Below are 14,335 nucleotides of genomic sequence, written 5' to 3'. Positions count from 1 at the left end.
ATGAAAGGGCTTTACATGTATATTCTAAAACAGATTTTTATTTATTTTTATGCATAATAGTTTTTGATTTATCATGCAAAATTTTGGAAAAATTATCCGAGTATGGAACCCTCGGTGCACGAGTCTGACTCGCACTTGGCCGGTTTTTTGTTGGTAGGAACAACTGAGGGATCCCCACCTTGCAGCCTTCGCAGGAGGTGACGCCGTAGTGGTAGCCCGAGGCCTTGTCGCCGCAAACCTTGCAGGGCGCCGCCGCCTTGCCGCCACCCCCGCCGCCGCCCGCGCCGCCCGCCGCCTCCGACTGTTGCTCTGCGAACATTAACCACGTTATCATTCAACCGTCTTGTTGGTCTATAACCACTGCGCCCCCTCGTGGCCGGTGGTATCCGCGATGGACTTCCCTCACGAAAAAAAGGCAAAAGAAAGTCATTGGGTTTTGTGTCAAGCAAAAAATAATTCATTTTTTTAATGAAACGCAATAAAGGTGAATGTTTGTATGTGTTTGGTACTCTTTCTCGTAAAAACTGCTAGACGGATTTGGCTGTAGATATCATTAAATGGAGATAGATTATGCCTCGGATTAACACAAAAGCTACTTTCCTTAAAGTCCATATTACACGCGTGACTTTTAAAAAATAGTATTTACACGCGAATGAATTTGGGGATCATCAGTTAGTTACAAAAAATTAAGTAAATTATAGAAAAAGTATGAAAGAATGATTAAAATACCTCAACAAATAAAAAAAAGGACGTGGTCCAAAGAGACGTAGAATAGGATGTAGCGAAAAAATCGGAGACAAGGCTTTTCCCAGTTGTGGACAGTACATGTTAATTTAGATTACATTATATTTAGAACTAGCTAATGCACGCGACTTCGATCCCGTGGATATAACTTCTTATAAATCCCGTGGAAACTTATTGGATAAAAAGTGGCTTATAAAGAATAATTAACTTTACTTTACTCATACACTCAACATAATCCAGGGCATAATCTATCTCCATCCCAAATTTCAGCCAAATCTGTCCAGTAGTTTTTGCGTGAAGGTGTAACAAGCCTCCATATATCTATCCATACATCCATCCATACGTATGTATACAAACTTTCGCGTTTATAATATTAGTATTAGAATTTCGAACAAAACAACGCACACAGCGTCTTATGAACTCAATGACTCACACGCGGTCCAAAAGACTTCAACGCGCTTCTTTCTATGGGTGTCTCATAAAATTGTCATTTAGCTGATTGTAGCTTTCAAATAGCGTAGTAACAGTACCTTTAGCCTAAGCACTTCCTCGATGATCCAGTGGCTAGTTTATTCGGTTGTGGATCATACAGTCTCGGAAACGAGTCCTGACTTCCGGCTCAGGCAAAAAAAAAAAACAAAGTTCTATACTCAATCCATACTAATATTATAAATGCGAAAGTGTGTCGGTCTATCTGTCCGACGCTTGTTCTCCTATGCTGATTATAAACATGACGTTAAGTAAAATGGTGGTCAGACTCGCACGCGAAGGCTTTCCTACTGATCTAAGATCTCTCCGAAGCAAGATGTTGGATGGGGCCCGGTGTACTACTGAGACCTGGTCTCCGCAGAGGTAAACTTCCGAGGACTGCGGGAGTTCCCGCGTGGCATAAGTGGAGGAGCCGCTCGGAAGTGCGGCAGTGACGATGAAGAGCATGACGCGGAGGGGAGGAAAACGAGGAAGAAGAAAGTGAGGAAGAGGAGGACTCTACGAGCGCGGAGGAGGAGAGCGAGAAAACAAATACAGAATTACAATAGAGGATCGGGGTAACAGACGCCACAATCGGCGAAGGGAATCTCACGTATCTGTGACGTCTGCCCCAGAAAGGGGAGAGTGACCTTATGGACAAGGATGAGAAAGAAAATAATTTGTAGGAAGTCTAGAAGGTGCCCCGGGAAAAAACCATCGAGCAAGTACCGAACGGGTACTTTCGGTCCCGCTTCGACCCATAATAAGCAAGGTTGGTGGGGCCATGAGTGGCGGTGGGTTGACCTAAGTTTTTTGAGAATCGAAACGTACGCATGCCAATTTAAAGATATCAATTGCTAAAGATACCTAGGTGCGTAAAAACATTACTCACTTTTGTGAGTGATGAATTTTTAGGTATATTTTCTGAATATCCTACTAATGTTAGGTATAAACGCGAAAGTTTGTATATGTATGGATGGATGTGTGGATGTTTGTTACTCTTTCACGCAAAAACTACTTAACAGATTTGGCTGAAATTCGGAATGAAGATAGATTATACTCTGGATTAACACATAGGCTACTTTTTATCCCGAAAAATCAAAAAGTTACTATGGGATTTTGAAAAACCTAAATCCACGCGGACGATGTCGTGGGCGTCAGCTAGTTCGGATATAATGCAAAAATACCAACTGGTATAGTCAGTGGTCAATACGGACGATCGGTAATATAACGAGGCTTACTCCGCGCTACACACGATCAGACAAAATGTCACCATCATCATCATTACTAATCCATTGCCAGCCCACTACTGAGCACGGATCTCCTCTCAGAATGAGAAGGGTTTATGCCATAGTCTGCCACGCTGACCAAGTGAGAATTGGCAACTTCATACTTCTTTGAGAACATTATGGAGAACTCTCAGGCATGCAAGCAGCAAAGAAAGCATAGATTTGGCAGACTCTTCACAGACATGACTTGCTTTAACGTTGAAGGAAAACATTGTAAGGAAGCCTGCATGCCTGAGATTTCTCCATAATATTCTCAAAGGTGTGTGAAGTATGCATCTGCTAATTCGCACTTACACTCAGAATCAGTAGGTATCATTATTACAATAGAAAACCGCTATACATACGAGTAACCTCGTAGCTTTAGTAAGTTAACGTAATTAATTATCGCACTACATCATTGTTTGACAATCAGAAAGTGTACAATAGTACCCAATTTGAATAAATGACTTTGATTTTGACTTTGAACCTAGAACCAAGGACAGCGATGCAACCTTTATAAACTTCAAGCACTTCAAGGAAGCTGGCGAAGAGGCAAGTGGCGGACCATCCGTGTGTATCTCCTTACATAACTTGTCGCGTTACTTTCTTCCGCGAATGCGCCCTCTCGCTCACTCCGCCTGCGATAGAGAGAGATGCCCGCGCGATGTCGGAGATTGCTATTCATGAGTACTTAGGGTTGTGAATTTACTATTTTGGGAGTATACCGCAGTCTAATATTTAGTACGAGTAGGTACACACTACACAGCTACAAGTGCTCATGTCCCTGTCTTAGCGTCGTTCCTAAGTTAAATAAATGCTGAAATTTCATACTAAAGTAGAGTCAATTTAATAGATACACACAAGTGGTCCCGCCTCCTATTCAAGATGACAGGGTGCCGATCCCGGGCACGCACTTCTAACTTTTCGAAGTAAAATATTACGTCTTGCTTTAACCGTGAAGGAAGACATCGTGAGGAAATCTTCATGCCTGAGAGTTCTCCTTAATATTATATGAGCCGATGCCCGCGACTTCGCCCGCGTGGATTTAGGTTTTTAGAAATCCCGTGGGAACTCTTTGATTTTCCGGGATAAAAAGTAGCCTATGTGCTAATCCAGGATATTATCTATCTCCATTCCAAATTTCAGCCAAATCCGTCCAGTAGTTTTTGCGTGAAGGAGTAACAAACATACACACACACACACACACACACACACACACACATACAAACTTTCACCTTTATAATATTAGTGTGACTAGCGACCCGCCCCGGCTTCGCACGGGTGGACATTTATTTTTTCTATTTTCCGGGATAAAATATAGCCTATACGGATTCGGAAGAATCCTTCTAAGTAATGGTAAAAGAAATTTTGAAATCGGTCTAGTAGTTTTTGAGCCTATTCAATACAAACATACAAAAATACAAAGGTTTCCTCTTTATAATATTAGTATAGATAAGTATATTTAATATTGTGTGGAATCGCACACATTATTGTTTATACCTAATGCCCGCGACTTCGTCCGCGTAGACTGCACAATTTTTTTAACCACAGGGGGTTCAATTTTCAATAATCCTTTCTTAGTGGATGTCTACGTCATAACAGCTATCTGCATGCCAAATTTCAGCCCGACCCGTCCAGTAGTTTGAGCTGTGCGTTGATAGATCAGTCAGTCAGTCAATCGCTTAGTCAGTCAGTCAGTTAGCCAGCCAGTCAGTCAGTCAGTAGTCAGTTAGTCAGTCAGTCAGCGTTTCTTTTTATAAATTCAGACAACAAAATATATTAATTAATTATCTTCCATTCATGAATGTAAGAAGGAATAATCTTATTACCTCAGCACTTCCTAATTTCTTATCTGCTCAGTACAGAGCTAGCTTGCATAACAAAGACGGATATAAGCTACGAATATCAATTTTTAAAAAACCAAAACTACTCGGACGGAGTCGCGAGCACCATCTAGTATTTGAATTAACAATAAATGATTCAGATCAAGTATTATGTAATTGTGGAGCAACCCTGACAATTTTCCAAAGCAATGATTGCAGTTCAACAAACTGCGCGCGAGTCGAGCATTGAACCTGCACTAACCGTTCCTGCATCTCGCTCGCACGCGCTGCATCTTCGACACATGTCTCTTTCTAAAACATCACTTGGACACCATCGTTCTGTTCATCGACGGTATGGTTCTATGGTAAATCCTCGGCCGCATTGAGTCCGCGCAATGTACTTTGTTTTATTCAAAGCTCTTTCTAATACAAAGTTACATTATACGAGGTATATTAAAGCAACAAGTAGGTATAAAATCACGAGCATTATTTTGTACTTGCTTGTAAGAAGCTATTATAATACCTATCTATTCATTTAAGTAAGGGTCGCTAACTCAAGCCTAGCCTCATAAGAAAGCTCAGTCACTCAGCGGGCGATGGAGATTTGCTGTGCGTGGAGTTCCTCTACGTGATCAAATCAGTAGGAAACCAGAGTAACCGATATAACTCAACAGGCAGCGTGAAATAAATGGTAATGATCAGGGCGCATAGTTCGAAAAACTGATAAATTTTGGGGTTTCAAGATACTGGAATGAAAATCTTGCATCATAAAGCGCGGCGTAAAGCCGGTGTTAGTGTTGTCATGCCTTCGATACAGAACGGTTGTGTTAAAATGTATGAATACTCGAGTTCAGAAGATGATTTCAAACTAATTATGCAAAAAAAAAAAAATTAATGGCCTGGTACCATAAAAAAGCAGGGCGCGGCTGGAGCACCGTAGCTCGCTGAGCTCGAAACTCGCAACCGACAGGATGACACAGCGAGGCCGCTTCTACCTATTTCAGCTCTTTCAGACTTAACTACTCGAGTAGATTCATACATATTTTACTTACTACTCTCTATCTCTATCTATTAGACTCTACTAATCTCTGCTAGATTCTTCTTTTCCACTAGACTCTACTACGCTACTTCTCTCTACTACCTTACTACTCTTTACTAGACGACTACTTTCTAACATACTTCTAGATTACTACTTTACTAGACTTTACTACACTCTCTCTATTTGACAACTACTCTAATACGCGAACTTCTAACAAAAAAATTATACGTTAGCACGTGCCTAACATGTAGTTAGAACGAATACGAATAAGAACGAATAAGATAACCCGGACTACCCGAAAAACTCTATAGAAGTCAAATCTAAAATTGTGTAAAAAAACCGGCCAAGAGCGAGTCAAGACAAGTGACAAAGAACATTCGCCTCGTAAGCTTTAGGAGCTTTCTACGTCTTGTAACTACGCCGTAGATACTTGTATCTTTGCAACACGCATTGGAAACGCATGCATAAAATATCCCTATACAAAGTAAGCATTTTGCATTAGATCAAACATGCCTACCTTCTTTACCTACTTACCTATATATTTTCTAAGGATTCCGTCATGGTACTAAGTATTTGGCAGTAGGTACCTATGTATAAGTATCTACGCGACAGGTCGACGGTAATCAGGGTATGTAGCGGGGGGACGCCCAGCACACCCGCAAGTCACTCGCGCTATCCCGCACAGGGTTAAAGCCGATTCACACCAAGCGCGTACACGTGACACGCGCGTAGACATAACTGCACGCATTACGTCTACGCGATCGTTCACGCCACGCAAGCGGTATGCCATGTCCCATACAGTTCCACAATTAATTACAACGCAATGGTACGCGCTATGAAAGGGCTTTACTTGTACAGTCTAAAACAGATATTATTTATTTTTTGGCATAATAGTTTTTGATTTATCGTGCAAAATGTCGTAAAAAATACCCGAGTACGAAACCCTCGGTGCGCCAGTCTGACTCGCACTAGGCCGGTGTTATTTTTATTACGTAAGGAAAACTTATAGCTTACAGAAAAAAGTTAAATTAAATTAATGAGTTAAATTAGGATTGAGATAAGATAAGGAATAAATAAAGCCCTTGAAATTGAAACTGTTTTGGTCTGGTCTGGTGCGAGAGGCATCAGCCATAACTAGTTACTACCCTGCCGGTGAAGACGTACCACCAAGCGTTTCTGTACGAAATCGATCGAGGGTAGTCCCTGATACGCCTTCCAAGAAACCCATCTCCATTTTAAACTGCATCATCCCCAGAAGTGAGATAGCAATCAAACACTAATTTGTATCGGTATAACAAGTGTAAATTAAAACTTTATAATACCCCCGACAAGTGAAGGTTACAGTAACTAGAAAAGAGCTGATAACTTTCAAACGGCTGAACCGATTATCTTGGATGATAGCTAAGAACACTCTTCAGCCACCTTTCAAACAAAAAAAACTAAATTAAAATCGGTTCATTCGTTTAGGCGCTACGATGCCACAGACAGATATACAGATACACAGATACACACGTCAAACTTATAACACCCCTCTTTTTGGGTCGGGGGTTAAAAAAGGTGAAAGATGGGAGAGATAGTAGGACTATTTTCAAATCCCTAACCTAAGTTAATGTGAAAGTTGGCTCTGGCATAAACAGCAAACATGTCTTTATCAAGCGGAGGCTTGCATAACAAGCGGTCGCTGACCCGCCCTCCCCCTCCCTCCCTCCCCCTGCCCCCCACACCGACCAGCACAGGTTCGCGAGCCTTTGGACGAGAAACGAAGCGATTAATTGTATTAAACCATACCTTGAAAATTGGTAATGTAAATAGTCCTAACTTGAGCATAATATGCGTGCCTATTTGCCTAGTTTTTTTTGGCAACTTAGGGTTCCGTGCCAGAAGGGAACCAACGGGACCTTTTACTAAGCCTCCGCTATCCGTCCATCGTGTCCGTCCGTCCGTCCATCTGCCACCGGGCTGTATCTCGTAAACCGTAACAGATTGAGAGTTGAAATTCTCACAGAATATGTATAATTTCTGTTGCCGCTTTGACAACAATTAATAAGAAATTTAATTTTTAAATTTATTTAATTATTTAATATATTTTATTACATTTAAAAATATCCGCTATAAAACTAAAAAAAATTAAAAAGGTTTCGATGAAGCGTGTGTGAAGTGTGTACCCTTCGGTTGTGGACCAGTTTTATTAAATAAATATATGCCGACTGTAGCGCTCACCCGGGCGGGATAGCGCGGGTGACGTGCGAAAATGCGGGGCGTCCGCCGCCTCATACCCCGATCGCCATCTTGACCTGTCGCGTATTGATATGGGCGCGGAGTTTGGGCAGGCATTTTTTGACACATTCGAGCGTGCTTCAAAAAATAGGTAGTGGTTGCTCGTATATGGGCCTTTAGTCAAGATCGCGTCAGCAGGCCATCAAAAGGTAATAGGCACATTTTCACGCACTTATCGAGCCAGAAGCGATAGCACTGGCTATTGTACCCTCATGTTGAACATTTTTGAGATATTTCGTTCCAGTGAAAGGTAGAATTTTAATCATTCTCTTCACATAAGTAGGTATTGGTACTGATTCTGAGCACAACTAAATTTTAGAGTATTCGCGTCTTCTTCTTACTAATGTAATATGAAATGGAGAGACAAAGTTTGACAGTTTTAAATTTAATTTAGAGCTGTCAAACCTCATGACTTTAGCTACCAGTCGCAAGCCTATTGTTTAACGTAGCGTGCACTAAAATTTAGAGCCTTTAAAAGTTAAATTCATGTTCCGTCCTTTTTTAGTAATAATTAATAGAAAAAGATGCAGATAGTCTAATTAGTTTAGTTTAGAGAAAGACAAACAGAATTGTCGTCAGTCTCTCTTATTTTGAACATCTGTAGGTAGGTTTTTATTCGGTCTCACGAAATTAACATAGGGTCATACAAAATTCATTCCTCCAGACGACCCTACGAAGCATCGCGAACTAAAAATATCTTCTATCGAATTATACTGAGGGTCACGCTTGTTTCTCTTTATGTTATGATGCATTGCGTGCATAAACACGAACATGCACAACTCAGGTCATGTTATAGGTACAGTGGACCCCGGTAATCCGACAAACGTTTCGCAGGGAAGTGTTGAACTATGAATTTGTCGGATTATAGAGTACTGACTAAGATCCCCTAAAGAAAAAATAACATGTCGGATTACAGGGGGTTCCGGATTAGACAGGGGCCGGATTACCGGGTGCCCGCTGTATCTGTGAAATTACCTACCATCACCATCACCATCATATAATAAAAGTGATCAACTCATCGCCCCATCCGTTAGAAAGTTTGTTCATGTTCCGTTGAATGTCATTCAAATTATATTTACGCCTACTAGGTACCTACTAGCTATTGATCTACATATTTACATTTTGTTATATTGATCCACGTAAGAACTTCCCGCCCAAATAACGGGAATTTTCGACTCGGATTTGAGTTCACTATTAAACTTAAGTTACTAGATTTATGAGATTTACTTGCTGATGCTCGCGACTTCATCCGCGCGGATTTAGATTTTACGAAATCCCGTGGGAACTCTTTGAATTTCCAGGATAAAAAGTAGCCAATGTGCTAATTAATCCAAGATATTATCTATCTCCATTCCCAGCCAAATTTGTCTTGCAGATTTTGCGTGAAGGAGTACAAACATACACACACACACACACACACACACACATACACACAAACTTTTGCCTCTATAATATTAGTGTGATTGTCAATCATCACCATCATGATCAAGCCAGTGTCAGCCCACTACTGAACACGGGTCTCCTCTCAGAATGAGAATGATTTAACTTTAGATCATAGTCTGCCACGTTAACCCGGTGCGGATTGTCAGACTTCACTCAACTTTGAGAACATTATGAAAATTCTCGGGTATACAGGTTTCCTCACAATGTTCTCCTTCTAATTTGAAGGACGTAGAGTTTGTGGAATGGTTATTATTGCAGTGTTAGAAAAAAACATTAATCGTGAAGTCGCGGTGATCTTTGTAATATTTCGGCGAAAGTTCAGTAAAAAATTTACTAATCTTGAACATTATACCTATTTTAGCGTTTAAATTATAATTTTACGTACGTAACGTATTTCACCATACCTATTGTGGATAATTCTAGGTACTTTAATAACAATGGATGCTTGCTAATGATTCTTACTTATTTATAATTACTAGTATTTCAAATTGAAATTCATAAATCGCAATTTAATAAGTAATCGTGTCAGCCAAATAAAACAATTGCTAGTGGTGTCAGCCTAACTGGAAAACAAGAAAAATAAATTCGGAGTTACGTGCGTTTTAAGCAATTTAATATCACTTGCTTCAAAGGTGAAGGAAGACATCGTGAGGAAACCTGCATGCCTTAAAGTTCTCCATAATGTTCTCAAAGGTGAGTGAAGAAACGTTCTGAGAAGAAACCTGTCCTCAGTAGTAGACAAGTGAAGCCTTGATCATGATGATAATGAATGACAAATCTTATAAATCAAGTAACATAAAGTTTACAGATCCGAATTGAAAAATTTCCGTTTTTGGGCGGAAAGTTCTTACATTTTTGAATTAATAAACCAAAATGTAAATAGATGAATTCAAATTCAAATTCAAATTCAAATTATTTTTATTCAATTAAACTATATAATAGCTACATAATAGGCGTAAGTGTAAATTGAATGATATTCGACAGAACATGAATAAATTTTCTAATAGAAAAATTACTTGTAATGTTTCCAATAGATGTATTAAATATATACTGAGTGTGTAAATGATGTAAGCCTAGCGGGTAAGACTTTGGCTTATTACTGTGGGGTTCAGAGTCGATCCCGCGCAAGCATCTCTAGTTTTAACGTAACAGGAAATCGTGAAGAAACCTACGTGGCCTGCGATTTCTCCATAATGTTCTGATAGCGATGAGTATATAACTGATGGATATAATATGAAACTAGTTGATGCCCGCGACTTCAACCGCGTGGCTTTAGATATTTTAAAAATCTCAGCATTTCCCAGGATAAAATTAGTCCCTCTACAGGTCTTTAATAGCCATGCAAAAACCACGTCAATCCGTTGCTCCGTTGCTACGTGATTGACGGACAAACCAAACAGACATTTCACCAATTTTCCCTTAGGTGTTTCCTTTGACAATTAAAGAGCATACAAATCGTATAGAAACGTTAGAGTTCAATACACTTATGTATCTAAAGGCTGCGATAAGTAAACGCTGTGGGGCAGGAAAGCCGCGGATGCTGAGTTACTTATCTATACTAATAAATAAAATTGGAGTGTCTGTCTGTAATTTCGAAATAACTACCTCATATTAAGCTCATATGGTTATTTGAACGATACCAACACTGAATCACACGTTTTTAAAATTTTTGTCTGTCTGTCTGTCTGTTTGAAAAGGCTAATCTTCGGAACGGCTGGACCGATTTTGACGGGGTTTTCACAGACAAGTAGAGAATTGACCAGGGAGTAACATAGGCTACTTTTTAACCGACTTTCAAAAAGGGAGTTGTGTTTTTCTACCTATGTACACCGAAATCTCCGAGATTTCTGAACCGATTTGCGTCATTTCTTTTTTAATCGATAGAGGAACTTTGCGACATTGTTTCATAAAAAATTTGGAGTCCAACTCCTCAATCCTGATGCTGCAGGGGATCTGACCAATCCACGCGGGCGAAGCTGCGGGCATCAGCTAGTTTTTATAATATGGACGGTGGAAATTGAAAAGTGCGCGCATTTTCCCAATATAAGCAGTAATTTTACACTAGCCACAAGATATAATATTATTTTAATATATTTTACAGTAAAAACATCTTTTATCGTGTGGAAGACTTTTAATCATTGCCTAGATGAAAAGGCATGCGAGCAATACAAATTAAAAATATATATATATATTACCTAAATGTAATTAATTCTTTTATGATATTTAATTCTCCCAGTGCCAAGGCTTTATATTCATTTTTTATATTATTTTTTCTCATAGAAAGGAAAGAAAATAATCGCCTACAGCCACTAATATTTTTGTTTCACCCTGAATAAAATTGTAAGCTACAGATACACCGACGATTATTTTTTAAACGGTCAGACCAAGTTTTTCCGCGAGTAATAAGTACATACTTACCTATTTTTAACCGACTTCAAAAAAAGGAAGAGGTTCTCAATTCCTTGGAATCTTTTTTTTTTTTTTTATGTTTGTTCCCCGATTACTCAAAGACGTCTGGACCGATTTGGATTTTTTTTGCTTGAAAGGGTATACTTGTGGTCCAATTTAAATTTGATGAAGATCTGATGAATATCTTTGGAGATGGAGAACAGAACTCCTCAATGGATAAGAGCAAATTGCTCGCGATCGGTGTAATTAAGCTTAGTAAACATTAGGGTTTTAACTGGGCATAGCATATTACAGTACAGTGGGGCCACTAAAAATTGTGAAATAAAAATTTTTAAAAAGAAAAATAAAACCGACTTCAAAAACCACAAGCACTAAGAAGTAAAAAATAATTTTTATTTCTACATGTGTAATGTATGTTGAAGTCGGGCGAGCTTCACACTTGGATTTCTAGTTTCTTTTATTATGCTCGCTCGACTTCATACATACATTACACGTGTACAAACAAAAATTATTGTTTACTTTTTAGTGCTTGTGGTTTTTGAAGTCGGTTTTATTTTTCTTTTGAAAAATTTTCTTTATAAATATTTCGCATAGGCAGGTATAATATACTTGATAACATGTCTCTAGGCACGATATTATCGTAGAGACATATTATAAAGTTTTCCTTGCTTCAGCAAATTCACAAGTAGGTAATCAATAAACAATGCAGGTAGCAAATGAAACCTATTCCTGACACCCAAAACCTAATTTGTTTTGTAAACATTGAATATTGAATTTCCTAAGATCGATGTTGGTAACAGCACAAATTAGGCATGTTAGAAATTATCATAATAAATATTTGTATAGTATAATAATGTAGTTACTTATATCCAAAAATTCAAAATTCAAAATATTTTTATTCAATTAGACTTTTACAAGTTCTTTTGAATCGTCAAAAGCATCTACCACTGGTTCGGAATGCCTTTCCTACCTTTCCTATCCATCCATATCATATTTAAATAAAATTGGGTAATGGGTACCTACGAGTACAGTACATAACCACGTGGATTCGGGATTTCAACTCGGTAATTTTTTTAATTTATAGGTTGTAACCAGATCTATATAACTGGCATATGATGAAGCAGCTAAGCTCCACACGCTTGCCTATAAGATGCCTACCTACAGTCCTACAGGTCAGATGACCTACAGTCTTGACCTACGAACGAATCCATTTATTATCCACTGCTAGTTTTTTACGAATTTTGGAAAACTTTTTGGTATAGTTCCTAAGAAATAATTTATTTGTAACATAGTCATCATCATACCAATAAAATTGCAGACTGAAGATGTATTCAACTCTACCGGTTTAGATTTCCCAAATGTACACAATATTTTTATTTTATTTTATTCAATTATAAGTTAGCCCTTCATTCCACATCACACCTGGTGATAAGTGATAGGTGATAGGTAAGTAATGCATTCTAAGATGGAGTGACACGACTTGGAAGAGATACGGCACTTTTTATTAAGCCCATAACCGTTTTTATCGGTTTCTACATGGCATCGTAGCAGAATGCTAAATCGTTGGACGGCACGACTTTGGCGGTAGTTTGGCGGTAGAGGTATGAGACAAATCACAGAGGTTAGTTTTCTCTAGGATGAGTCCAATGGGTGTCTTGCAAGGGGGACACCAATGTGTTCATAAGAGATCTTGGAGCCTTCCAAGACGGGAGGCTGCAAGGGTTTTAGTAAGTGAAAATCCCAGAACATCGGCTATCTCAAAAAGATTTCTCTCCCTAACTAGCCACAGCCGAAACCTCCCACAAGTACTAAGAAATTGTACTCAAATGGATAGGAAAACTCACCCTGTTTGGGTGTTTGTGCGTCCTTGTCGTAGAAGGCGAGCGCGAAGTCGCCGGCGGGCTCTAGGCGGCGCGGCGGCGGGGTTGCGCGCACGCACGCGGGAAGGCCGCTCCACACGTCCATGGTGCCAGCATGCCGATCACGACCACCGCGCTCTGCGTCGCGCCGCGCACTGCCGATCCGCACGGCGCCGCTGCACCGCACTCGCACCCAGACGTCTGAGCTCGGAAGCTCTCCACGCGCATCTCGCGCCAGCCCACGCGCTGCCATTATGCAAGCTTCGGTGCTTTTTTTTTTGTTTTTTTTTGTCAAAGAATAGTAGGCATGTAAATCATGACTAATACTCCCCTTTCTCCCTACAACTGAGCGTAAAGCTTGTGCTAGGAGTCGGTACGACAATAGCGTATGAACCGCCGACCTTTCGAATGTCAATCCGCTATTGAGACTATGCTTCGACCAGAAATCGTGAGCCATAAGCTAGTTCATTCGTAATGTTTTGTCAAGCAGAATTTCGACGCTTCCCTAGGCAGTGGTACACACTTTGGTCTTATATCTAAGTGGGAGGCCGCGCGTTCCCTGCAGGGACGTTCTAAATTGTATCTGGTGTGCTCTAGTGGGAGGCTTCGGCCATGGCTAGTTTTAAGTCTGACTATAAAGCCTTGCCGTGCCGGTAGAGGTTTGGGTTAAATAAAAACTGGCATACCACTTCCAAGTTAGCCCGCTTCAATCTTATATAACTGCATCATCACTTACTACCAGATGAAATTGCAGAAAAGGGCTCACATTTGTCACGTTTTGTGAAGTCGTTGACAGCAGGTTTAACTTGTAAGTCACCTCGCTTCACTCCACAGTATAAAACAGGCCACCACATCGATCATCATGATCAATTCATCGTCAGCTCACTACAGAGCACGGGTTTCCTCTCAGAATAGAAAGAGTTAAAACTATAGTCAGCTCAGAGCGGATTGGCAGACTTCACACAACTTTGAAAACATTATGGCGAACTCAACTCAAATCATTTA

At 39.9% G+C, this 14,335-nt stretch overlaps 1 protein-coding gene across 2 annotated transcripts in view; it reads right to left on the bottom strand.

Annotated features, from left to right (window-relative positions):
• Positions 1–13,535, bottom strand: part of LOC123880358 (ecdysone-induced protein 78C-like) — a 40,667-nt gene extending 27,132 nt beyond the window's left edge. For both annotated transcript variants that reach the window (XM_045928458.1, XM_045928459.1), the window contains exons 1-2: positions 13,316–13,535; positions 179–309 (exon numbers count right to left, since the gene is read on the bottom strand). In XM_045928458.1, the coding sequence (XP_045784414.1) occupies positions 179–309; positions 13,316–13,436 (252 nt within the window). In that variant the 5' untranslated portion in view covers positions 13,437–13,535. The remainder of the gene's footprint in view (positions 1–178; positions 310–13,315) is intronic.
• Positions 13,536–14,335: the final 800 nt, after the last annotated feature.

Source organism: Maniola jurtina, chromosome Z (genome assembly GCF_905333055.1).
Source record: "Maniola jurtina chromosome Z, ilManJurt1.1, whole genome shotgun sequence".
Taxonomy (NCBI): domain Eukaryota; kingdom Metazoa; phylum Arthropoda; class Insecta; order Lepidoptera; family Nymphalidae; genus Maniola; species Maniola jurtina.
The sequence above is the reverse complement of the archived record's forward strand: the minus strand, read 5'-3'. Positions and strand labels throughout refer to the sequence as shown.